General features: G+C 48.2%; 2 protein-coding genes across 4 annotated transcripts in view; one reads left to right on the forward strand and one right to left on the reverse strand.

Moving 5' to 3' along the window:
• Positions 1 to 2839, reverse strand: part of LOC144133235 (poly [ADP-ribose] polymerase tankyrase-like) — a 74267-nt gene extending 71428 nt beyond the window's left edge. The window contains exons 1-2 of one of the 3 annotated variants that reach the window (XM_077666143.1): positions 2489 to 2839; positions 1056 to 1169 (exon numbers count right to left, since the gene is read on the reverse strand). In XM_077666143.1, coding sequence (XP_077522269.1) covers positions 1056 to 1136 — 81 coding nt within the window. In that variant the 5' untranslated portion in view covers positions 1137 to 1169; positions 2489 to 2839. Of the gene's footprint in view, positions 1 to 1055; positions 1170 to 1671; positions 2149 to 2488 lie in introns of those variants that run through there. The other 2 variants (XM_077666145.1, XM_077666144.1) reach the window with 2 other exon arrangements.
• A 496-nt stretch (positions 2840 to 3335) lies between these two features.
• Positions 3336 to 24252, forward strand: LOC144135438 (cyclin-dependent kinase 20-like). The gene is made up of 9 exons (XM_077668104.1): positions 3336 to 3484; positions 3575 to 3611; positions 3929 to 4117; positions 5858 to 5973; positions 10050 to 10112; positions 20157 to 20208; positions 20291 to 20362; positions 22086 to 22241; positions 23916 to 24252. The coding sequence occupies exons 1-9, from the start codon at positions 3336 to 3338 to the stop codon at positions 24060 to 24062; spliced, it is 981 nt and encodes a 326-aa protein (XP_077524230.1). The 3' UTR covers positions 24063 to 24252.
• The last annotated feature ends 584 nt before the right edge of the window (positions 24253 to 24836 follow it).

Here is a 24836-nt window from a genome sequence, read left to right on the forward strand (position 1 = left end):
AGCAAGATAAGCCACACAGCTACAGCATGCAGCTGCCATGCCTGCTGTACCTCTCGAAGCCCGACAACCACAAAAACAGCTGACCGCTTAAAAACTATGCTAAGGAGCCCACATAATACTCTCTCATGATGACACCTCTTGTTATTAAGATAACTAAAATGAAGATGCACAAATTAAACCCTTTATTTGCTGACAATTACATGCATTACAAGTGTGTACGACACAAGTAACTGTGTTAACCCAATTGATGCAGCTAGAAACTACATCCGAACCTTACAAAGCAAATGCCAGAGGTAACTTTACTGGATGAGGGGAGAGTAATCCCATGAAATGTATGTGAATTAAGGTATTTTACAAATTAAAATTAACTTGACAAAAGATGCTTGCAGTGCAACTAGAATTTATGGCAAACTGTAGACGAAACATGCATAAATCACGACGTATTCAATACAATTTTGCAGTAATATCAAATATGTGGAGCGCATTTCACGAGACATCAGAAGGTTTAGCAAACGCATAAATCTGACCTCTCTACACAATGCCACCATATTTATTGCGTTAATACGAACTATTCATTTCATCAACTCTTTTCCTACATTGAAAGCATGTGGCATATGATGTAAACAGGTTTACATTAGGTTTCATGGGCTTAAGGTTAAACTCATGAAAAGCAACACCACCTAACAATAAGCATATGTAATGTCAAAACAACCAGCACAGCAACATCAATGTTCTAACGAGTGACATGTCCTCCAAGGGCAAGTGGGACCAGATGCATGCAGATGCTTGTTTCGTTAATCATGCACTTTGTGTTTGCAATTAACATGCAATCACCATTGATCAATGCCCTAGTGACTAGCCTACAAAGTACAATAAATATGTGCAAGATGGCTGAGATGCCAGGGGAACAGGCACAGTTGTGCAAAAACAAAATACTGCATTCGCACCTTAGCAGCCACAATTTGACACACATAACTGCAGCACAAGGGATGTCCAAAACATTATTTTCCTCAAGTTTCGAGAGTTGGCTGCAGGTACCAGCATAGGCCACTGACCTGCTGCTGCGTTCCCTCGGAGTGATTCTGGACGATGAGTGGAGTCGGGCCATCTTTGCAACCATTTGTAGCCGGCTCCATGCTTTCTTAGCTTCAGCTGCCGATTACTGCACCCTGCCAATCATAGTGCAAAAGGTAACTTGAGTTGGAGCACATCCTCTAGGTTTTGCATCTCCATGCACAACATAACTTGCTCTTGTTGCACAACATGTTAACTTGCTTAAAAGTACTTTCTCCTCTGACATCATTTTCTTGTGGACTGGGCTTATGTTCAGATGGACCACTTACAATCACAATCGATGGCGCAGTTAACGGTACCGTGATCACGCCCGAAACGCTATATTATTCGAGACATTTTAATTCGGAGAATTGAAACACTTTTCTATCGTCGTTATTGCACGTCTTAGCATACAAACAGCACAATAAACACGAGTGAAAAGTCAGACAAAAGTAGAAAATTAAAAGGCGGCGCAAGGGAAGTGAAACAGCACCGCTACGTTTACGAGCTTGTTACCATTCGTTAACGCGGCCGAACAACAAAATGCACGGCGATTAAATGGATGGCGTGCAGTAGGCAGGGCGCAGACATGTGCTTGCTACATTCGTGTTTACATACCGGTTGGTGCTCGAGGCGCGTACGGCGTGGAAAAACATTTCCACACACGGTCAGGTCAACCGAGCGACCGCGAAGAATGTTAATGACTGCTAACAGGACGAGCCACCATCGCAGTCCCGTTGCGTGCGCTGTACTACCCTGCCCAAAACTGAGACGCCAGGGGGACGGCAAGGCGCGCTTCGAATTAACGGTGCCTAAAAGATAATGTTTGGAAGCCCCCCTTGGGGTGAGACGTTCGGGCGGGCAACTCGAAACGCGGGGGGTCTCGCCGACGGGGCAACGCTCGTAACACACGCACACAACGCTACAAAACCCGGGATTCGCACGAGGTGCTCGTCAAACGCGAGCGTCGAGCCCTGCGTGCGCTTTCCACAGCGCGAGACGCTGCTGCTCTTCGACACGCCTCGGCAAAACTCGCTCAAAAAGCTTTAAACATTGCGGCTAGGCCTAAGCGTTGGGCGCGCTTTGCGAAGCGGCGGCGTTCGACTGGCTCGACATCCGCTCCTTTACTTTTCAGTATTTTTTTGTTTCCTTCCGCGACAGTCTACGCGGCAAAGTACACTCTTGTGTACTTGCACGCGCTGTGCGCAAGTTTCTCTCGCGCTGGCGCAGGGTGTTTGCAGCTACGGTCAAGGGTCGCTCGAGCGGCGTCTGCTGTGGGGAGAGCAGACCCGCGAAATTTTTTTCGTCAACGCGTCGGTCTGAACCGGCGCTCTGGGGTGCTTCAGTGCTCCCACTTCAGAGCACACCTCCGGTCTCGGTCCTGGACGCTGCGGAACCATCGAACACTGAGCGTCGCGGAAAACGGGCCACTTACCACACACTTTCGCCGCGCAGAGGGCAACGATGTGGCGTTCAGAGGCCGACTCGAGCCACTACCGCGCTCCGGATCGCTGCCTGGTTATCCGTCATGTCGGCCATGTTAGGAGAGCGGCGGCGGCTATGTTTGCGAGAGAAGCCGGTTCTCCTCATTCAGCGCGCAGGCAGTCGCGTGCGCCACGCCAGGCGTTGAACGGCGTCGACACGCTGGGGAAAGTCATCGAGAACACAAATCTCTATCGGCGGGCCCGTTATACGGGCTTTCATCGGGATTTGCGGTCACCGCCAAATATCACACGCTCATGCACGAACACCAAACAAATGGGAGATGGCTTCGCAGTCATTGATTGGCTGGAGCAGTTGGAATCATCTTTTGTGACTAGCGACATCTACACTGCACCGTAGCAGCGTGGTAGGCAACAGAGAGGCGGGTGCTAAAAAGTAATGGGGTGTGCGCTATGAACGAAGCTTCGGTTGTGCAGGTTCATTGTCGCTGGATTTCGTTCGCGACGCTGAAATAAATCTGCAAAGCGGCAACTTGCGCAGAGAATTCGCTTCATTGCAACACGATGCACGGCCTTGAGAACTTCTTGTATGAGCACCACAAATCTGGTTTTTAAGCGCAAATGGCGAAAACAGTCGTGGAAACTTAATATACATTCGATTTTTTTTTCAATGTCAATTAAAACGTCGTCGTATAGCACCTCAAATCGAAGGTTCTAGCTGAGGTGGCAGACCCGCTTCGTTCAAAATGAAACGCGCGCTTTCCACTGCCATAGCAACGCCGTGTACACAACATGTATTCTCACTCGAAGGCGTATGAGCGCTCCTGCGGTGAATGAACTATGGAGAATTACAAAGCGCTCGGATGGATTGGTGAAGGCGCGCACGGCGTGGTTTTAAAGGCGCAATGTTCTTTGACTGGAAGGGTTGTGGCCGTGAAGAAAATTCCGCACAGAGCTGCTGACAACAGCCTGCCGTGCGCAACCCTCAGGTAGTACGTGCCCCGTGCACTTGTGTCTCTGCAATCCTCATACATCTCCATTTGACCTACTGCATTCATTTGTTGCCTGTGCGCATCTAGGGAAATCAAGGCCATACAGCATTTGGAGCACGAAAACGTACGTATATATCTCGGCAGTTTTTTTTTTTTTCAATATAATCCCCAAATTCTGCTTATCGCCGACCTCTGCCTTCTTCAGCTGCAAACTTCAAGAAATGTATTTCGCAACTGGCAAGGTATAATATCGTTAATTTATGCAAGTTCATTTTTTTTGCACGGACAGATGGGTATTACTCAATATCACAGTGCATGAACAGTCGCGTGTCGAGCAAAACAAAGCGCTACATTGCGTGCATGTGCAGTACAAAAGATGGTCTGCGACTTGGCTCACAGCACCCAGTGATTTTTATTTCTCTAATTACTGGAAACCTGCAGGTGGTCATGCTGCTTGAAGTGGTCGCCAGCAGTAGTGGCGTCCTGCTGATCTTGGAGTTGCTCTGTTGCAACCTCTCCACGCTGATTCACAACCCTGAGCGTCCACTGACCGAGTCGCATGTCAAGTGCTGCATGCGTATGCTGCTATGCGGTCTGGACCACTGTCACGCCATGGGAATTCTGCACAGGGTACGGGCGACCTGGCAGTACAGTGGAGCACATGGGGCAGCGGAAACATTTTATTTTCGCTATAACCGGTACACTTCGCTCTAGCTGTGAATGCGGATTTACAGGGTCGTGGTATCCCGTGACACTTCGACGTAGTTTGAGGAATAAAGCCGAAAAAAACTCCAGAAGTGCTGCTCTGCGTAGGGTAGGGCGTTCAAGGAGGAAATACACCATGCAGAAAGGGAGAAGATATAAAACGGCGCGCGCTACAGTGGCGCCATCTCTTAGCAGGTCGCCGCCGCAGATCCCTTCACGCTACCGCGCTCTCCTCCTCCGCGTTCCTCCTAGCGCTTCCTTCACTATCACCGTCTTTCATCCTCCACTGCGATCCGCGCACGGCGTCAATCACCAAATCAGTGTCTCGGGCGGCGCGACTGTAAGGCTAATCCCGCCTGACCAATAGAGATATCAAGGCGTTTTTAGCATACCGGAGACGTACTAGGGGAGACTTTACCGGACCCCTCCTGCGCACGCGGTGTCTCCCCTGACCCCCCCCCCCCCCCCCTCCCCCGATGCTACCGCGCATGTGCAAGAGGGTTCGGTAAACCGGTATACGTCTCCGGTATACCTGCCTTACGTAAGACTTTCAAAGCGAAGGAAGGTTGCCAGGCTAAAGATGTTTCATCTGTTATATAATAACCACTTCAACTTGAACACAAGCATCTACTTGAAACAGCGTTCCTCTAGAGCTGTGAGATCTTCTCATAAAGATCAGGTTACACCCATGACGGCCCGAATCAATTCCTTTAAATACTCCTTCTTCATAGAACCATAGCTGAATAGAATTCCTTGCCTCAGGACATTTTACAAGCAGACAATCTACACCAGTTTGAAACTTATCTGTCCCGTTATTTAAGCCTGTAGAAACCATTTGCCATTACTGTCATTCATTATGTTCTTTACCTGCGGTTCCGATCCTCGGTGGTCTGAAACCGAGCGTATTATTATGAACACTTACCCATTTGACGCACTTGTGGTTTTATCTGCTGGCAAGATGATTTCATATAGTTGTATAAATTTTGTACTTGTGGCTGTGTGTACTTCTTAAGTTGTATGCATCCACCCTGTAACGGCCTTACGGCTGACAGTATCAATAAATAAATAAGCGTGCAGCCCGGTAGGGCCACTGCGCGCGCCCAACAGGCGCACGGAAGGAGGTGCTTATCAGAGGTGTGAGGAGGGTGGACAACGGCGGTAAGCGCGGTTCAGCGCGAGAAAGGACATTCGGTGTCCAGTCACGAAAGGCTGCTTATCGAATCACTCCTATTTTCTTTTCCAGGAACACATCGGTTCGAAAGAAAACATTCGACAGAAGCCTGTCTGGTTGGGAAAGGAATTTAATCCAGCTGAGACAAGGACGCCAAGCAAAAATGAAATAACGCACGTTTCTAAGCCTAATCGGTTCCTTCATCAAGTGTGACTGCGGGCGGCCCTCGTTAGTCAAGCGCTGTGTCACTGACTGTAGACGATGGATATGAGGAGGAAAAAGGGCTCCGAGGGAGCGCTTAACATTCCCAGGCTGCGTCTGCCTCATGATTGTGCCATGACAAAACCATAAAAGGGGATAAATGATAAGGATGATACATAACAGCGTGCATGCAATTTTTTTAGAGCGTCATTAACCTTTTCAGGAAGGGGGCCACAGACTGATAGGTTTGACTGACTGTTGTTTTTAGGCTCTTACTTGCTAATTATATGCAGGACCTGAAGCCAACCAACGTGCTGGTGAACAGTGAAGGCATCTTGAAGCTGGCCGACTTCGGGCTCGCCTGTCTCGACACACGCGACCGGGAGCACAGCTCTTGCGTTGCCACCAGGTAAGCCGAGATTTCCGACCCTCGTTGACGGCATTATGGCCGAGAACACGAGTCCTGACGCTTTGAGTTTCTTTTCGTTTAGGTTTAACCTTCCGAAGCTGTGCCTGGGGTCTATGAGGGACGCCCTTTTGGAGAGCTTCGGATTAATTTCGACCACCTGGGGGTTCTTAACGTGCAATTAATCGACTTCGAGAAGCAGATAGGCGTTTTTTTTTTTCGTTTTGCCAGGCCTCTGTGGCGCTGCTTCGGTCCCGAGGTCGCTAGCCATATGCATCACGGTGGGCCATGCAATGCAAAATAGTCGTTTTTTTTTTATGGGAGAGTGAATACCAAGGAAAGAAAGGGTAACGTCGTCAGGACGAGCAAGCGTCAGGGGAGGATGCCGAATCGAGCCCTCCGCCTACATGGCGAGTTCGATTTGGTATCGTCAGACCCGGGGCACATTTTGAGTTTTCTGCAATATTGAGACTATAAGCGTAGGGAGCTGTTAAAAGGACAATTGTAAGCGTGTTGCTAAGTGGGTGCTGCATTCCTCACCGCTCACAGTTATGGGGAACTTGCGCTGAAGTTCGCGGTGCCGATTGAAGCGCCATAACACACCGCCTAGCGAGAAGAGCAAGCAGTTTTGGGTAGCATTATTAGTAATTTTCCGCGCCACCTTCAGGCGCTTATTGGCGTGAGCCTCCGTGCTCTGTCGAAGGCGCACGTGCCGTGCGTCAGCTATCTGGGCTACGCCGAGAGAAGCTAGGCAATGAATGCTGTCAGCCAAACGCGGGTACCTAATCGCGCAGAATGTGTTCTCGCGTTTGCAGCGACCCAAGCGGCTGACAAAAACAGTTTTGAGTCACCGAATGGAACAATTGCAGTGCCACCTTGGCAGCGCAGGTTCCCCATAACGACAAACGTACCCTTATTATGCGTTGCCATATTTGCTTGACATTCGTTTCATTTTATTTCCTTGAGGACCCCTCGTGAGGGTACTCTACATAAGGGTCGGAATCAACAAAAAAAGATGAATTACAATGACAAATGTGCTTAGGTACGAAGGAAGTTATTTAAATTACTCCCATATAGGTGTATTTCTGTTTAGAGTGTATACTCCGGTAACGGTAGCATGGTACACGGAATGCTATAGGTGTCTAACAATCCAGACATCAAGCCCGGGTGTGCAGAGCGCCGCGGTGTACTCGGCATCTGAAGCTGCAGTGTGGGCCATCCGTTTTTGCACACGGTCCACGAGTGGACATCGCGGCAAGATTGTAATCGAGAATTAAGATCCCTTGATAACACCGGAATATTCGCGACAACAAAGGCACACTTTACACTTTCTCCGAACACCAGTAACAAAAAAAGGAAAATCCAAGCAACAAGTGCTCTAGATCACTCGCACGAGCCTCAGTGTGAAGGCAATGTTTCCGCAGCGAACCCGGAAAGTCGAAAAGTATAATGGGCTGCCTTCGTCAAAAACGAATACGCTATCAGCCCTCCTCGCACATGGCGGTGCTGTCAGTTGACACGTGGGATGAGATTCGCGTTGTGGCATTCCGGCGTAATATATCAACCTGCACGTCGAGGCATTCGCTTTACTATAGGGCATTCGATTTACTAGGACTTTCGATTTACTACTGCAAGCGCCCCTGTAGCAAAATACACTAGCATATAGCTAGGCATATATCACCATTCATTCCTCTCAACAGCAGAAACCTCATCGTTAGCCTGGTAAACTCGACTGCAAGGCAAAAATTTCGCCGCCGCGGTGGCTCAGTGGATATGGTACTCGGCTATTGATCCGAAAGACGCGGGTTCGATCCCGGCCGCGGAGGTCGAATTTCGATGGAGGCGAAATGCTAGAGGCCCGCGTATTGTGCGACGTTAGTGCACGCTAAAGAACCCCAGGTGGTCGAAATTTCCGGAGCCCTTCACTACGGCGTCCCCCGTAGCCTGAGTCGCTTTGGGACGTTAAAACCCCCCAAACTAAAACAAGCAAAAAATTCGAAAGGACGGCTGCAACTACCTTACATCACTTCCGGTCTGGTGACGTCACCTTTCTCCAGCCAAAGGGCGAATTTTATGACCGACGACACACTTTTTTCCCCAATGAGGCATTTAATACTATTGCAATGACGCCTCTCCCACGTATCCCTATTTAGCCTTGTTTTGGGCCTAGCCGCCGCGGTGGCTCAGTGGTTATGGCGTTCTGGCACGAAAGACGCGGGTTCGATCCCGGTCGTGGCGATCAAATTTCGATGGAGGCGAAATTCTAGAGGCCCGTGTACTGTGCGATGTCAGTGCACGTTAAAGAACCCCAGGTGGTCGAAATTTCCGGAGCCCTTCACTACGGCGTCCCTCATAGCCTGAGTCGCTTTGGGAAGTTAAACCCCCATAAACCTTGTTTTGGGCCAGCCGCATTCATCCTATACCCAGCAGATTTCTCTAATCTCATCTCTACTTGGGCTTCGATCTGCACGGTCCTCTGTTGCCATCAAAGACCACCGAACACCTGCTCTGCGCATTAAGTACTGCCAAGGGGACTCAGTGGTTCTGGCGTTCGGCTGCTGCGCACGAAGCCGCGAGACTGAATACCTGCAGTCGCGAACGCGTTTTGATGAAGTCGAAATGCATGAGACGTCTGAGTGCTGTGCGATGTCTGCGCACTTTGAAAGATGGACTGGTGGTCGAATTTGATTCCGAAGCTGGCCTTTCACTATGGAGACTCTCTCTCTCTCTCTCCCTTCTTTCACTCCCTCTATTATCATTTGCCTTACGGATCATGCTCTGTGCCAGAAAGGACTAAAAGGGATGGATGCGTGGTTTAGTCCCTCTGAGCACTAAACCCGGATTCTTGCCAGGAGTAGCAGTATGAAAGCCAGAGAACTGATCGATTGAGGCGTTCTATATCAATAAGAAAAGCAGTCTGTACATCAGCGAAACATCGATATCTTTGTATAAGGCAGAAAAGCTTTTTGAGCGATGCTTATCACGTACGAATGACGTGTGAATGTGTTCCTTGTGCAGGCGCTGGCTGACTGCATATATGTGTGCACACAGGTTTCTGTAAAAAAAAAAAAAACAGTTGTGAGTGGCGCTCTGTCCCGTTCTCTTCTCTTGTGTGGTTTTTGGCGCCTTTAAATTACAACGACTCCAAATATTTTCCCAGGACAATCATATAGTCCTTCAAAGAGCGACAGTTACTCTAAGGGGGCAGCAGCCATAGTCAGCTTTCATAAAAAAACTAACGCTTCGTCGCGACTACTAAATGCGGAGTCCTGTAATAATAATAATAATAATAATAATTGGTTTTTGTGGAAAGGAAATGGCGCAGTATCTGTCTCATATATCGGCGGACACCTGAACCGCGCCGTAAGGGAAGGGATAAAGGAGGGAGTGAAAGAAGAAAGGAAGAGAGAGGTGCCGTAGTGGAGGGCTCCGGAATAATTTAGACCACCTGGTGATCTTTAACGTGCACTGACATCGCACAGCACACGGGCGCCTTAGCGTTTTGCCTCCGTAAAGACAGCAGCCGCCGCCTTTTTTTTTTTGTCCTGTCTTACCTATTTTTCCCGACCGCGGCGGCTGCGTTTTTATGGAGGAAAAACGCTAAGGCGCCCGTGTGCTGTGCGATGTCAGTGCACGTTAAAGATCCCCAGGTGGTCGAAATTATCCCGGAGCCCTCCACTACGGCACCTCTTTCTTCCTTTCTTCTTTCACTCCCTCCTTTCCCCTTCCCTTATGGCGCGGTTCAGGTGTCCAATGATATATGAGACAGATACTGCGCCATTTCCTTTCCCCAAAAAAACAATTATAATTATATACCTATTTTTCGCTCAAAGTGTGGCCCACCTGTTTCAAAGAGACATATATAGACATAGAGTTCCAGTGATTCCAGGTGGTTGTGGGTGAAGGAAACGCCTCTAACAGGGCCTTCCATTTCTTCCCATTACCGCCATTACACGTACCCTCGTCAGTCCATTGCCCCCCCCCCCCCCCCCCTTTAACTTCAGCTATACAGAAGGTGTGCGTTACGCGTAAGGAGGTGCTCGAACGTGACGCTTGATCCCTCGTCTCCCGGTGCGCAGGTGGTACCGGGCGCCGGAGCTGCTGTACGGAGCGCAACGTTATGGGCCAGGCATTGATCTGTGGCAAGGAGGACACCTCTCTCTCTCTCTGCGTGTCTTTACTTGAGTTCATTTCTTTCTTTCTTCCTTTTTAATTTCAACGGGAATCGAGGGAGGGCTGAGGAGGTGCGCGCGCTCTAAAATCGATATTCAGTTTCCGGTGTAGCGTGGCGGCGCTGAGAGCGCCGCCTGGCGCTGGACTTAAAAAATAAAAGAAAAGAAAGAGGAGGAAAAGAAAACGGGCAAGAAAAAAACGAAGAGGGGGAAAAAATTAAGACAGACAAGAAATTCGAGAAACTGCAGTCGCGCGGTGCGCGGGGCTGTCTTTTAGGCAGAAATGGATGTCCTAGCTGCTGCTGCGGCCGGTAAATAATGAAGCGATCTCCGCAACGGTTCGATATGTGAAGAACAAGCAAGGGTACGAATAAGGAACGCCATTAAAAGTGTAAAGATAAGAGAGAGGCTTAGCAGTCGCTATGCCAACGCATGCGCGGTTGCTGTTGGCAGCCAGTAGCGGTGTACGGTGACGATATATAATAAAGCTCTGAAGCTTCACGAGAGAAAAATAGATGTAACAAGGTCGTTACTCGGAGGTTAAAATAAGGGTGCAAAAGTGAAAACGTTTACAAGGCAAACAAAAAAGAAGCAGGATTAAAAATTTGGACAGCGACTCTTTTCATCGTTTCGAAACGCATGTGGCGTTCACTTTGCCAGTTGCGTGTTCAGCCACCGTATCGTAGTGGTAGAAGCAATTTATTAGAAACACGAGGTTCGGATTTAAGGGCCAAATTTTACTTCTGTGTCAAGAATAGAGATTATCGGTATAGTGAAAGCACGAGTCTTAAAACATATATAGTTGACTGCATCATTAATGAAGTCTTGCCTTTTCCTCTCATATCGTTTTTGTCTGTAGAGAGAACTGAAATTTTTTTTAAAGTTAGTCTTGGTGCCTCTAAACGAAGGCAAAAAAATCAATAATCGTTTTTTTTTTTTTTGACATATCGCACTCTGAGAATGCTTGTCATTCCCTCATTGATTCTTTTTAAAGCGAAATTTATAGCCTCAGGGCATCAATGATGGGTGAATGTGTGATGAATGATGTAGTAGAGATTAAATGAATGGAAAAAGGTTAGCTGATTTCATGAAGTCCAGTAGAGAACGATGGGATGGTCCTTGCGTCCAGGCAATGTATGAAGCAGGGTTGCTTGGTGAAAGACCTGCTACCATCAGGTGCCGGATCCTTATAGGCTTGAGAGCTGGGCAGTCCCACAGTAAGTGATGAATGTCGGCCTCAATGTCCCCGTGTTTACATATCGGACACCGTGGCCGAGGAAACAATTCTCGATACTGAGGCCACTTCCCAGTGATGGCTGGTGTAAGGGTAACCCCGGCCCGGATCCTCCTAAGCGCAACCTCCTCTGCACGGGTAAGACCGCGGGGGATTGATTTCATTGATTTCTTCGGCAATATCTTTGGCTCCTGGCCTGCGTTACAGATTAAGGACCTACGCCAAGTGATCACTCACTCTCACTTATTTAGATTTTGTACTTATTTAGAAATATTTAGAAGACGTTGGTCTACTCGACCAGCTTTAATATCTCTGTAAATCTCACCATTATGCAGTCTACATGCATCCCCTTTGTAGGACTTTGAATTTCACCGCTTAATATCTACTCGTTGATGCACCCCTGCTAAAACTCAGTGCCAATTTATTTTTTTATTCTTTTCATTACAGTTTTCATTCTCTTACTTCGGTACTTGATAATGCTGCGCGCCTACCTCCTTCCGTCTTTCTATCCCCAAATCCCTTCTCCACGCAGAGTAGCATGTCAGCGAATTTTTCGCGCCCGCAAAAAATCTCCGCTTATCATTAAATTGTTTCTCTCGAGAGTCGCAGAGGTCGCGCGACTGTTTTGGTCGAAAAGCGACAGTCGCAAACGGTCGCGTTGGTCGAAAAGCGACAGTCGCGGGCCAGTCACTCGCTGCTCCATGTTGCAGCCGCGCGACTGCGAGTCGCAAACCGCTGAACCAATCAGCGAGTGAGCCGAGCTTTCGGCAACGACGCCGCTCGCGGGTGCGCCGAGTAACAATAATAATAATAATTGGTTTTTAGGGAAAGGAAATGGCGCAGTATCTGTCTCATATATCGTTGGACACCTGAACCGCGCCGTAAGGGAAGGGATAAAGGAGGGAGTGAAAGAAGAAAGGAACAGAGAGATGCCGTAGTGGAGGGCTCCGGAATAATTTCGACCACCTGGGGATCTTTAGCGTGCACTGACATCGCACAGCACACGGGCGCCTTAGCGTTTTTCCTCCATAAAAACGCAGCCGCCGCGGTCGGGTTCGAACCCGGGAACTCCGGACCAGTAGTCGAGCGCCCTAACCACTGAGCCACCGCGGCGGGTATGCGCCGAGTGACGAAATGCGCTATCTGCTCCTTGGCTGCCTTATAGCGGTCTCTAAGCCTAGCCGGTTTCACATCGATGCCACAGCTGAGGGCGCTTCGGAACTGACCAGCGCTGTAACCAAGATGCTACTCTCGTCACGGCTTTATTGTGAACCCCACCTCACGATCATATAGAAATATGCTCGATTTCCGCGACGCCTTCAGCAGCGGAGAAAGCAGACGCCAGGCGATCGAGCCGCATTGGGCAGCAGCAGCATAGCGGCTATGAGAAGAAAATTCTCTGCAACCTGCCCGGGCTTCAAAACAACGACGGGTTGCCCTGCGTATTGTAGAGCCTTAATTATAGAGCGCGTCCGAATCCCCGATGTGTCCAATCGCTCCCTAACTACCAAATCGTTTCAACGTGAGCTCCTGGGCTTGCTCTTGTCATCATCGTCATCATCAGCCTGACTACAACCACTGCAGGCCAAAGGCCTCTACCATGTCTCTCCAATTAGCCCTGTCCTTTGCCAACCGCGGTCACCTTATTCCCGCAAACTTCTAAATCTCATCCGCCCACCTAACATTCTGCCGCCTCCTGCTGTTTGCCTTCTCTTGGAATCCACTCCGTTACCCTTAAAGACCAGCGGTTAATTATCTTGCCTTCGCATCACATGACCTGCCCAATAAGCCCATTTATTCCTAATGATCTCGACTAGGATGTCATTAGCCCGCGTTTGTTCCCTCACTCTGCCCGCTTCCGGTCTCTTAACGTTACACCTATCATTTTTCCTTGCATAGCTCGCTGCGTTGTCCTTGCGTTGCGCTTGTATTGTATTATTTTGGCTTGTATTGTATTGTATCGTATTTTCATTTACGAAAAAAATGGTGGAAGTTGAGGTTCAAGCTACTGTGAGCAGCTTGAATGTCCTCAACTCGAATTCACTGGAGTTGAGCACTGTCGCATTTAAAAAGCATTGGCTACGCGCCCTTCAGAAGTTGGTTCAACGCATCGCGTTCATCGCGTCCAAATTTAAACAAAGATTCCACGCCCTCACGCGTTAACGGGGAATAACAGAAAAGCTGCTGTTCAGCAGCATGACAGTGCTCTCACTGCCCTTTTGTAAACGGGCACACGAAATGGCCTTCTGCTGTAGGTGCGTAAAGGTCGTTCCGCGCGGAACGCTCCGAGGACGGACCTCGGCCGCGCGGGAGAGGTTGCGGGAAAGACCGCAGGGGTGCGGGCCAGTCACCCCCGGAGGCGCGCTCACAATGGATAGCAAAGCAGCCGCTACCATCCCGCTCCCATCTTACGTAAGTACGTGTGGGCACCGCAGCTGTATACGTCGCTCAGGTTGCATGGTGTCCCGCTGGCTTTCGCAGCACGCGGAAGTGTAGGCTGTCTAGCCGTCTCTCGAAGTCCAAGTGGACGGGCGCGGTCTACAAAACAGTAGAGTTATAGCGGTTATAGCATAGCGTGATCTGCTTCCTCGAGGCGCCACTGCGCGTGCGCAGAACGCCCTGTGGGCGCCAGATGGCGCCACGTGCCCGTCAGATGTGTGCGCGCCTGCGCGTCGCGACCAATCAGCGCGTATGCAGTGGTGCCCACGGAAGCGGATCACGGTAGCTGTTCACGGTGTGCCATGTCGGTCAATGTTGACATGACGTTTTCGTGCGACGTGATTCGGTACTGGGGCTCGTCGTAGTACGAAGTGTATTAAAGCTGGGTGTTGGGTTATTTGTTGCACGGTAGAATGCGGAAAGTATGGCTGGTGTTGAGCCAGTTGTTACGTAGGCTGCGTTCCAATACTCTAGACGTCTAACAAGACGTCTAGTGTGACGTCTAGGAAGCAGTCTACATGTCCATGTATTGGAACTTGTCTACTGCTCACGCCGCCTCGCGGCATAATAATGAAACTAAAGCTTATGAACAGTTGTACTACTATTTTTCACAAACTGAGCAATAACGGTAGTTAAAAACGTGTTTTCAACAAGTTTACACATTTCTTCTGCAATGACTTTGCGCGTAAACCGGACTGGTGGATGTGCCTATCGGTCAGTCTACTTGTAGCAGACGGGGCCGCTCTCCGATAACGACGCTAAAGAGATATGCGATTATTCTTTTATTATTGATGCTAAACTGTACATGCTCCTCGAACGTGCTCGTCCAGACGGTCCTGTAGACATAAGAAAGAATACGAAAGACTGTAATCAATATGCGCGAAATGCGATACGGCTAATATACACTGCAACAGGAAAACACATACGTGACATTAAAGCTGCTGTCTGCCGTACGTGGCACTCGGAGACAGCGAGAGACCTAAATACAGCAGCGATCTTTAATCCTGCAAAGACTAAAATCAATTCGCAACATGCCGGTGTATTTGTTCTGAGAGTGTAGAGATAAAAAGGAATGCACGCGAAAGAGTTGATGCAACTAATACAGCAACAGAAAAACACATTTGTTAACCGTCACGCCAGCCGTCTTAACGCCCGTCGAGGAAACCAACGACAGCGACCAGTATTCTCTAAAATCAAGGTGCTAATTAAGATCCGGCATCGTCAGATGCCGGATCACGTAAACAGACCTACAGCGTCCGCTGCTGTAGCAAAACTCTCAACTGCACGATTTTCTCCTGCGTGATTCACTGCTAGGAATCGCACGTCCACGAAGATTAATTAGCCACTAGTTTGCGTACCAAATAACATAATGTAATGACTCACGTTTTTCCTTTCCTATACTCCGTGTACAGTCCGACGCCCGCAAGAGCCCGACTCGCTCATCCGCGTACATCAGCTCCGCCATCTTTAGACAGCAAGTTAGCCTGCATCGATGTGGACTTCGGCGAAGCAGTCTTATGAGACTGCTTCGCCGAGAAATGGAACGCGTCCCAAGATGGCGGCTGTCCGGCTAGACGTCTAAGTAGCCGTCTACTTGGGAGTATTGGAACGCAGCCATAGTCAACTGTGGAGAACACGCGGTGCTCAAAAACACGGACTATAAAGAAGAGAAACGACACTGGCATGCGCGCCCTTATAGAAATGGTCAATAGACAATCTATAGACTTCTCATAGACTATATTGCCTTCCTATAGATATTTTTCTTTATTTATAGCCCATAGACTGTTCATAGACTAAAGTACTAAAAGTGTATGACCATAAATCTATAGATTATCTGTACACTGTCTATAGTATGTGTATTGCCTATATACTGTTCTTTAGGGTTTGTCTATAGGGAGTGTATAGATTTTATAGGCAGAAGTCTATGGATAGTCTATAGACTGACTAAAAAATGCTTGTAAGCGCTGTGCTTTCCACGTTTGGTGACAACTCGGACATTTTTTTTTCTGCCTCCTTTGATTTAGCCGAAAATTTTAATGTTCTACGCATTTTTTCTGACATTTTATGACAAATTTCGCACCGGGGTTGATGTTTTGTTTCCGAAAAAACGAATTTTAAACTTTCCCATTTCAGTTTCAAATTTTTTAAACTTTTGAACACTTTTTTTAAACTTTCCAATTTACCCGCCGCGGTGGCTCAGTGGTTAGGGCGCTCGGCTACTGATCCGGAGCTCCCGGGTTCGTACCCGACCGCGGCGGCTGCGTTTTTATGGAGGCAAAACGCTCAGGAGCCCGTGTGCTGTGCAATGTCAGTGCACGTTAAAGATCCCCAGGTGGTCGAAATTATTCCGGAGCCCTCCACTACGGCACCTCTTCTTTCCTTTTTTCGTTCACTCCCTCCTTATCCCTTCCCTTACGGCGCGGTTCAGGTGTCCAACGATATGTGAGAGAGATACTGCGCCATTTCCTTTCCCCAAAAAAACAATTATTATTATTTATTATACTTTCCCATTTCGTGGCCTCCGATCTGGTAGATTTCTGCGAGAAATCTGCAGCGTGTGTGACAACACTGGACGCACGGCCGTCGATATTCTCTCCGCGTTAATAATAATAATAATTGGTTTTTGGGGAAAGGAAGTGGCGCAGTATATGTCTCATATATCGTTGGACACCTGAACCGCGCCGTAAGGGAAGGGATAAAGGAGGGGGTGAAAGAAGAAAGGAAGTGCCGTAGTGGAGGGCTCCGGAATAATTTCGACCACCTGGGGATCTTTAACGTGCACTGACATCGCACAGCACACGGGCGCCTTAGCGTTTTTCCTCCGTCAAAACGCAGCCGCCGCGGTCGGGTTCGAACACCGTGTTTGCTGAACAGAATTTCGAGCTGGGCGTTTGGTCATTTCAGACAAATAATGATCCAAGCTTTCACTTACAGTGCTGAGGAGGGTCGGTGCGAGGCGAGGATGCCGAGTTGGACGCCAAGCTCGCCGCAGGTTTCGCGAGAATGGTTTATGGGGGTTTAACGTCCCAAAGCGACTCGGGCTATGAGGGACGCCGTAGTGAAGGGCTCCGGATAATTTCGACCACCTGGGGTTCTTTAACGTGCACTGACATCGCACAGTACACGGGCCTGTAGAATTTCGCCTCCATCGAAATCCGACCGCCGCGGCCAGGATCGAACCCGCGTCTTTCGGGTCAGGAGCCCAGCGCCATAACCACTCAGCCACCGCGGCGGCCTAGGTTTCGCGAGAAGTTTACATTTAAATATTCCCTCGCACGGCCAGCTGAGGAAAAATGCGAGTCTGAAACCTAAAGTACAGTACTTTTGCAGCATATTTAGTGGCGTCACTTGTGCAGGAGCAGCTCGCATCGCGAAGGGTGAGCTGCTTAATTCATGCCGTTCAAGTCCAGCTTCCTCGAACAAACACTTTGAAAATTGGAAAATTGTAAGACACTGTTATAGAAACATTGAAGGCAATGGTTCGTTATTGTGATACGTAGCAAAATCTTTCTTTTAAAGTGTTTCCATCGATCGCATTGAACAGTTAAGACTGCCATACAAAACCAATGGGAACGCTTTTGACGGTATAGCAAAAACGTGAATAGGAAAAAAAAATACAAGACTGCCGTCGCGTAATCTGATGATATATTGATTGTTGTAGTGAAATCTGACACTGTATAAAAAATTGCGTTCATAAACGGTTTTCCGCTCAAAAATGCTTTTGTCCAGAATTGCTGGGTATGTTCAAATTAAACGATTTGAATATAGGCGTGGTAAGGAAAGTGTTAATTATAGTACCAGAATATACTGCTGAAACGCAGACCCAGTGGTCTGGGAACTTTTGACACACCCTGTACGTATAATAAGGCAGCAAACAGACAAGCAGCTCCTCCTTCCTCCAGATTGAGTGGCCACTCAGTGTACAGGGCTTCAGTATCTGATGCATGATGGCAGCTAAAACCATTGCTGGGAAGTATACATGTCGCTGTAGCGCGGTGGCTGAGGCGCTTGTGTTTAGAATTTACAGCGGAAGCAGGAGAACGCTCTCATTTATACAGGACGTTTCATCTAAGATTTTCCACAATTTTTAAAAGTAGGCTTTTGAAGCGAAAAGCTTCACAGCGCTAGGTGAAGCAGTCTTCGGGTAGGCAGTACAACGACCTTGAACGACCTTCAGCCCAACCAAGGATAGCCGTGTATGACCACATGTGGCACAGTTATGGTGTCGAACCCTTGACCCCTGACTTTGACCCATGACCTTTAGTTAACCTTTGACGTTGGGTGACCTTTGGGTTGACCTTTCGACTTTAAGACCATCCAATGGGGTGATGTGAAGCCACGTGATAAGTAACCATGTGTGCAGAAGCTTTTCGCTGAATTCCAGGGTTAGCCAAGTTAATGCAACTGCCATTTTTTTAGTTATAACAGCGCTTTTTTTTCCGGCATACTGTATAGCGTTGTCAGAGGTGTAAGTACAGTACATCAGAATACAGCTAAGACGCGCTAATATTGAATAGTTGTCTTTTTGACCGTTACTGTTAGGCTCCTTAATTACTAAAAGGCGTGTAGTCCATCGTATATAAGTGACATCCGTATCAGTTATTATATAGAATATCTAAAACGCGGTTACTCTCGGCGCTGTGGCCCCAACAAATTTTGGCTATACATATGGCTCCAAAGTACATGCGGTTTCGACAATCGAGGAAATTAACCACGGATTGAGAGGGTTAACCGCAACCCCACGTCAACCGGTCGACGTCATTGGCTGAAGGGCCTCCGCTGAGGGAAATGCAGGAAATCGTTCTCCGGTTAAAGCCTCTTGCTTCGGTTCGGCCAAGCTAGCGCGTTGCAGGTTAAGTTCTCTATCTGGGCATCCACTTTGACCAACACCTCGCATGGAGCGACGACATCGTCTACCTCTCTAGAAAGATAAGGGCCATTGCGGCTATGATGTATCACCTTCGTGGCAAATCTCCGTCTCATCTTAGACGATTGATCTATACAGCATTAGTAGAACCTGTTTTAAAGTACGGCATTACCGTATATGGTAACTGCTCCGAATACAAGAAAGAAGCATTACATGTTATCCTAAAAAGAAAAGTGAACACTATATCTTACGCCACCAGACTACACTCGGTTGACATGAAAGGGAAATGCGATGAGTTAGGCATCCTTCACATTCGTGAACTCTTCCACTTTGTTGTGTTAACGCGTTATTATTATTATTCAAATGAATATAAGACTCCCGTAAAAAAAAAAGATGTCACCTTGAGAAAAACGGAACGCTTTGTTAAGCCACGGGTTTATACAAACTATGGTAAAAAGATGTGCAATTATTATGTACCAGCTGTATTTAATAAAATTCCCGATGATCTATGTATTGCTAATAACAAGCGTAGGATGATGAAGGTCATAAGAAATTGGTGTGCAAACGTATTGCCTTGTGTATAGCTTGAGTTCTTTCATATGTGCTATTTTGTGTTCAGACTTTTTTCTCTGTGTTAGCATGACTGTTTAGAAAAGAAATCTATTCATACAGAGTTACTACTCCACCTGCCGCCTGATCAGCCAACAAGCAAAATGTGCTTAGGCAGATCAGAATGTATGAATATGTACGCATACAGGCGAATAAATTTTGATTTGATTTGATTGAAAAAATTCAAGAGCCACAATCCGAGGCTGTAGTGTCGGACGCAATTTCACGGACATTTGAGGAAGGACTGTTTGAAGAGGAAAGCGTGATGTCAGCAACGAAGAACATGCACTGTAACGATGGCAGCCTTACGGGAACGGGCAGACCCTTTAAGGTGGCAGTTCAGGGTCTTGTCGTTCTTTGTTCCTTGTGTCGCCTTCTTCTCAAACCAAAAAATTGCCGCGGTGGCTCAGTGGTTAGGGCGCTCGACTACTGATCCGGAGTTCCCGGGTTCGAACCCGACCGCGGCGGCTGCGTTTTTATGGAGGAAAAACGCTAAGGCGCCCGTGTGCTGTGCGATGTCAGCGCACGTTAAATATCCCCAGGTGGTCGAAATTATTCCGGAGCCCTCCACTACGGCACCTCTTTCTTCCTTTCTTCTTTCACTCCCTCCTTTATCCCTTCCCTTACGGCGCGGTTCAGGTGTCCAACGATATATGGACAGATACGGCGCCATTTGCTTTCCTCAAAAACCAATTATTAATATTAATAAAATGTCGACTGTGATCACTGCAGCAAAACCGACATTTACACACAGACATCGATCGTGTCAAAGGATCCGCCAAGTTACGTGTTCCTTATAGCAAGGTGTGCTCATGCTGTTGCAAGAGTGAGCCGAATTAATTAATTAATTAATTAATTCTTGCAGGGCCATTGGCTGTGTCTTCGCCGAGATGCTAAACGGGTCTCCCCTCTTTCGCGTGAGTCCGGAAAGGCCTCTCTCTTTCATTACAGTAATTTTTTTTATTCCTTCAAAAACCAGTTTTCCCGATTTCCTTTCAGGGTGAAAGCGACATCGAGCAACTGTGCCTCGTCATCAAGGCCCTGGGCACACCGAATGAACAGGTCTGGCCGGTGAGTACCGGAGCACTTGTCTTGTGTGTCTATTCCTTTATGTCTTGTTTTATATTTTTTTGTTCTACTGTATCCGCAATGAATCCATACCAACAAGCCCAACTTTCCGCTCAGCTTCAGAGTAACAAGCGAGAATAACAAGGACACTCAATTTTAACGCGCGTTTGAAGGAGTGAGCTTGGCGGATCTGAAGCGAATTTTAAAGATAGATAAAGAGGAGGAGGGAAAGGCAGGGATGTTAACCAGAAAGGGGTTCCGGTTGGCTACCCTGCTTTGGGGGAAGAGGGATTAGGGGACTAAAAGGAGGAAGAGAGAAGGGGAAAAAGGCATAACACACACACACACACACGAGGTCACAATTTGTCACTCAATCCAGTCGCTCTCAAGTAGGCAAAGAGTGCCTTGTATGCCTTGAGGGCAGTCGACTGCTGTGGCCACGGACCGAGGATCTTTTGCTCTGTTAATGGGCGAGGATCGAGGCGGTCCAGGGCACAACACAGTGTATGTCTTGCGCTCGCAAATGCAGGGCACTCACAGAGAAGATGAGCGACGGTCTCCTCACAACCGCAGCTTTCACAGGCAGGGCTGTCGGCCATCCCCATCCGGAAAGCATAGTGGTTGGTAAAAGCAACGCCGATCCATAAACGGCATAACAATGCAGCGTCGCGACGTGCTAAGTTACGTGGAAGACGAAGGCGCAGTCCAGGGTCCAGTGCCTTGAGGCGGAGGTTGCAAAACTCTCCCGTGTTCCACGCTGAAAGTGTGAGCTCTAGCGCCAAAGGGCGAAGCCCACACGGAGCGTCAGGTCTTGATATTGGGATCCTCACTGGAAGTCCGTCGTTGTGAGCAGAAAGCGCAGCCGCATCGGCCTGGTGATTACCGTTAGTACCACAGTGTCAGCGAAGCACAAAGTCTGTATCCTGGGCCGTCATAGTTCATGTTTAGAAATTCAAGCTGCGCCCCGCCCACCAAAATGAGGTAGGCAGGTTATACAAAGTATTTCGCCTAAGTCTGTCAGCAATTTTTAAAATAGGCATTTTTAGTTAGAAGAGCGCTTTTATTTGCATAGCACTGTCAGCGGTGTAGTGCGCCAGAATACAGCTAAAACGGGTTAACTAGGAGATTCGTTAACTAATATTGAACAGTGAACTCTTTAACTATTGGTGTTAGGCTTCTTAATTATTAAGAGGCGTGTAAACACCGTAAGGAGAGAGGCATGTAGCCCGCCCTCGCTGCAGCAGCGGGAAGGGGGGGGGGGGGGGCGAGGAGTGCAGCGCAGGCGGGCAAAGATTGTCACGTGACACTTGCGCCACGGAGTGACGCGATTTGATGGACGTCGCTCTTCGCTCTCTGCGGCGCGAGAAACGGCCCAAATTTGTTGATCCGCTGTGGCTCAACAAATCTGTCGTTTCTTTGCCGGGTATAAAGCTATCAGCTGGCACAAATGTGAAAATATTAAATATGCCAAAGCTTGCGTCTGTTTTCCACGCGTGGTATGTCCTGCACCACCTGCGAAGTAATGCCGCACAAAGATGTCTGCATGGCTGATGATACGACGATATCATATGACTTGTAAATGTAGTCTAACAGTCGGCTTAACAGCGTGGTTTAACAGGGACCTAACAGTCGGGGAGTAAGAGCAAGTCGGAAGTTTGGGACGCACTGTTCTGCGAAGTGTTGATACCTGCTCCGTTGTTGCCACGTGACTTCGTCGTCCAAACAGGGACTGAAGGACCTGCCGGACTACCACAAGATCAGCTTCTCGGAGAGCGGCGGTGTGCCCTGGCGGACGCTTCTACCCGACGTCAGCAAGCAAGCCAGGGACCTCGTCAGGGCATTTGTGTGCTACGATCCGGAGAGGCGGATCGCTTGCTCCCAGGCGAGTATGGGTATATCTTAAAAAGATATGAATGTTGCGACAGCAGTACACACAACACGAGGGATAGGATGTTAGCTCATCCTTTCGTCTGCTTCGCTGCAAGTCGCGCCGTGAATGCGATAGCATATATCTGGTAAACATCCGACACATTCGAAGCCACCTATCAGGTTTCCTTCGTCTGCTGGATAGTACATGAAAGGCGATATGAATGCATGTTGACAATAATCTTTCTTTCGGTCTCAAAAAAAAAAAGCACTGTCCGCGTATCTGCTAATTAACTGCGCTGAAAATGACGATCCAACTGCAGTTCCTTAATACGCAACTCCACTACAGGATTACGCTATGTGTATGGTGGCAGTAAAGAACAATCGTTTAGAAAACTGCAGCTGCCGCCGTTGCATACAGAGTTGCTCGCATTCATATGAACAGGGGCGGATTTATGGGTCACTCTCGGAGGTGGCGGTCCCATTTACCCCAAGCAACGCAGGTAATTGGCTAAATATTGTAAATGTATTGGCAAAGGCTGGCCCAACAAAGGACCGATGTGAAACCATCAATTTACAATATTGGGACAATTACATATGCTGCTTGGGACCATGCATTTCTTGGGCTTTCTTTGTCAAAAAAAATGCGTTCTAAAAACGCTAGAGCGCCCGTGTGCTGTGCGATGTCAGTGCACGTTAAAGATCCCCAGGTGGTCGAAATTATTCCGAAGCCCTCCACTACGGCCCCTCTTCCTTCCTTTCTGTTTTCACTCCCTCCTTTATCCCTTCCCTTACGGCGCGGTTCAGGTGTCCAACGATATATGAGACAGATACTGCGCCATTTCCTTCCCCAAAAGCCAATTATTATTATTATTATTATTATTATTATTATTATTATTATTATTATTATTATTATTATTATTATTATTATTATTATTATTATTATTATTATTATATGTAGAATTTCCAGCCCGTGGGGGAACGCACCCTTAAATCCGCTCCTACATTCATGCGGCTCGCACAGTCGTCTTCTTCTTCTTCTCCTTAGTAAGCGTGGCACATACCCACGCAGGGGGATTGGCCAAGGTTCAGTAGATAATCCCGATGAGGAATTTGCGCGGGGAAAAATAGGCGTGAGAAGACTAAGTCAATATAAGAATTGGAACAGTGAAATGAATTAAAGAAATATGAATTACCAGGAATAGAATCGAGCATGTTTGGACATGCGACAAAATTTTGTATACAGCTAACAAGGTAATCGATCAGTTGCACTTATGTAATCATGAAGGTAGCCGCAGACACTGCTTAACGGGAATCCCTTTGCGCTCGCACTGAACGAAAGAATAACTGGAAAAGACAGAGGGAGTCCTAACCTCGAAAGAGGGACCTCCAAATACTGTTTTCTCTGAACTGTGAACCGCCGGCAAGAGAGGAGAAAATGATCTGTTGTTTCAACTTGCCCACGTGATACGCAAAGATTTGTTGCAGCGAACCCACATCTGCATAAGTACAAATTTAAGTGAGGGATTCTGCATCGCAGTCGTCACGCTCGCTTTGTCATCTTCATTCTCCCTTCGAGCTTCTGTTATATAAAACGCTGGCTTTTTAATGTGCACCGCCTGTCTTCCATCGTTACGCAAAGTAAGTTGCTCTTCAAAAGGGAGCGATGTCATTGGCTGCTCCGTGACAGGCCCTGCTGCACGGGTTCTTCTGGAGCGAACCCCTGCCGTGCCGGCCGTACGAGCTGCCTGTGCCGCAGGACCAGGTGCCGCAGTTCGACATGGACGCCTGCTTCGGAACCACCGCCAGCCAAGAGGCAGCGGCGGCTGGCCTGTAACGGCAGACACGCGACGTCAACATCGACACGGGCGAACTTACCGTTGGCACTGTACATGAGTGCGAACGACCTAACCAGACTTCAGAGACACGATGGCAGTGACCTCCGGGGCCTTTTTGAATGTACGTCTTCCTGATGCACGCTCTAGACCTACAACTATACACCTCTGGGATTCATTGTGCTTTCTTTCTTCTTCATTATCACCTTAATAGACAGTTTTAGCTGTGCGTACTCAAAGAGTTAGCGTACGCGAGGAGTTTGCGGGGACGGTAGTGCGCATGCGCAGAACGCAAGCGCAAGCCTTGCGTCTTACGTACGGTAGCCTTGCGTACGCTAGCCAGCGGAGTTTGCGTTGCGGCGCTTGCGTGGCTTGCGTACGCTAACTTTGACAAGATGGCGGCGCCCTGCTCGCCCGCTTCGGAATAAATACATGTCGCCGCTGGATTCTCCGGCGCAGTAGCTCGCTCAAATGGTAGCGGTTCGCTTTTATTTCGCCTATTCTTGCCCACACGTAGCGGTATAAGCGATAACTAGCCCCTGTTTTTCAGATAATTTGGCGATCTTCAAGTTCCTAGGCCTAACTATATTCAGTGTGTTTTCCTCGTAGCAACGACACCTGGCGAAGCAGTTTGCTAACTTTTAGCCAGATCTTGCATTTTCTTCGGTTTGCATAGTTTTTCTTCTTGGAACAAAAAAGGCTCCCAATGCACTCACAGTAGTTATCAGTAATCACGGATGAAATTTTCTTCAACCGAGCGTTGATGTGGTTTGACT

The sequence above is a fragment of the Amblyomma americanum genome, chromosome 5, assembly GCF_052857255.1.
Source record: "Amblyomma americanum isolate KBUSLIRL-KWMA chromosome 5, ASM5285725v1, whole genome shotgun sequence".
Lineage (NCBI taxonomy): Eukaryota > Metazoa > Arthropoda > Arachnida > Ixodida > Ixodidae > Amblyomma > Amblyomma americanum.

Coding starts and splice junctions, on each gene's coding strand:
- LOC144135438 (XM_077668104.1), top strand. CDS start 3,336: ATGGAGAATTACAAAGCGCTCGGATGGATTGGTGAAGGCGCGCACGGC. Junction 5,974..10,049: donor AGCTCTTGCGTTGCCACCAG/GTAAGCCGAGAT, acceptor CCCGGTGCGCAG/GTGGTACCGGGCGCCGGAGC. Junction 20,363..22,085: donor CGAATGAACAGGTCTGGCCG/GTGAGTACCGGA, acceptor TCGTCCAAACAG/GGACTGAAGGACCTGCCGGA.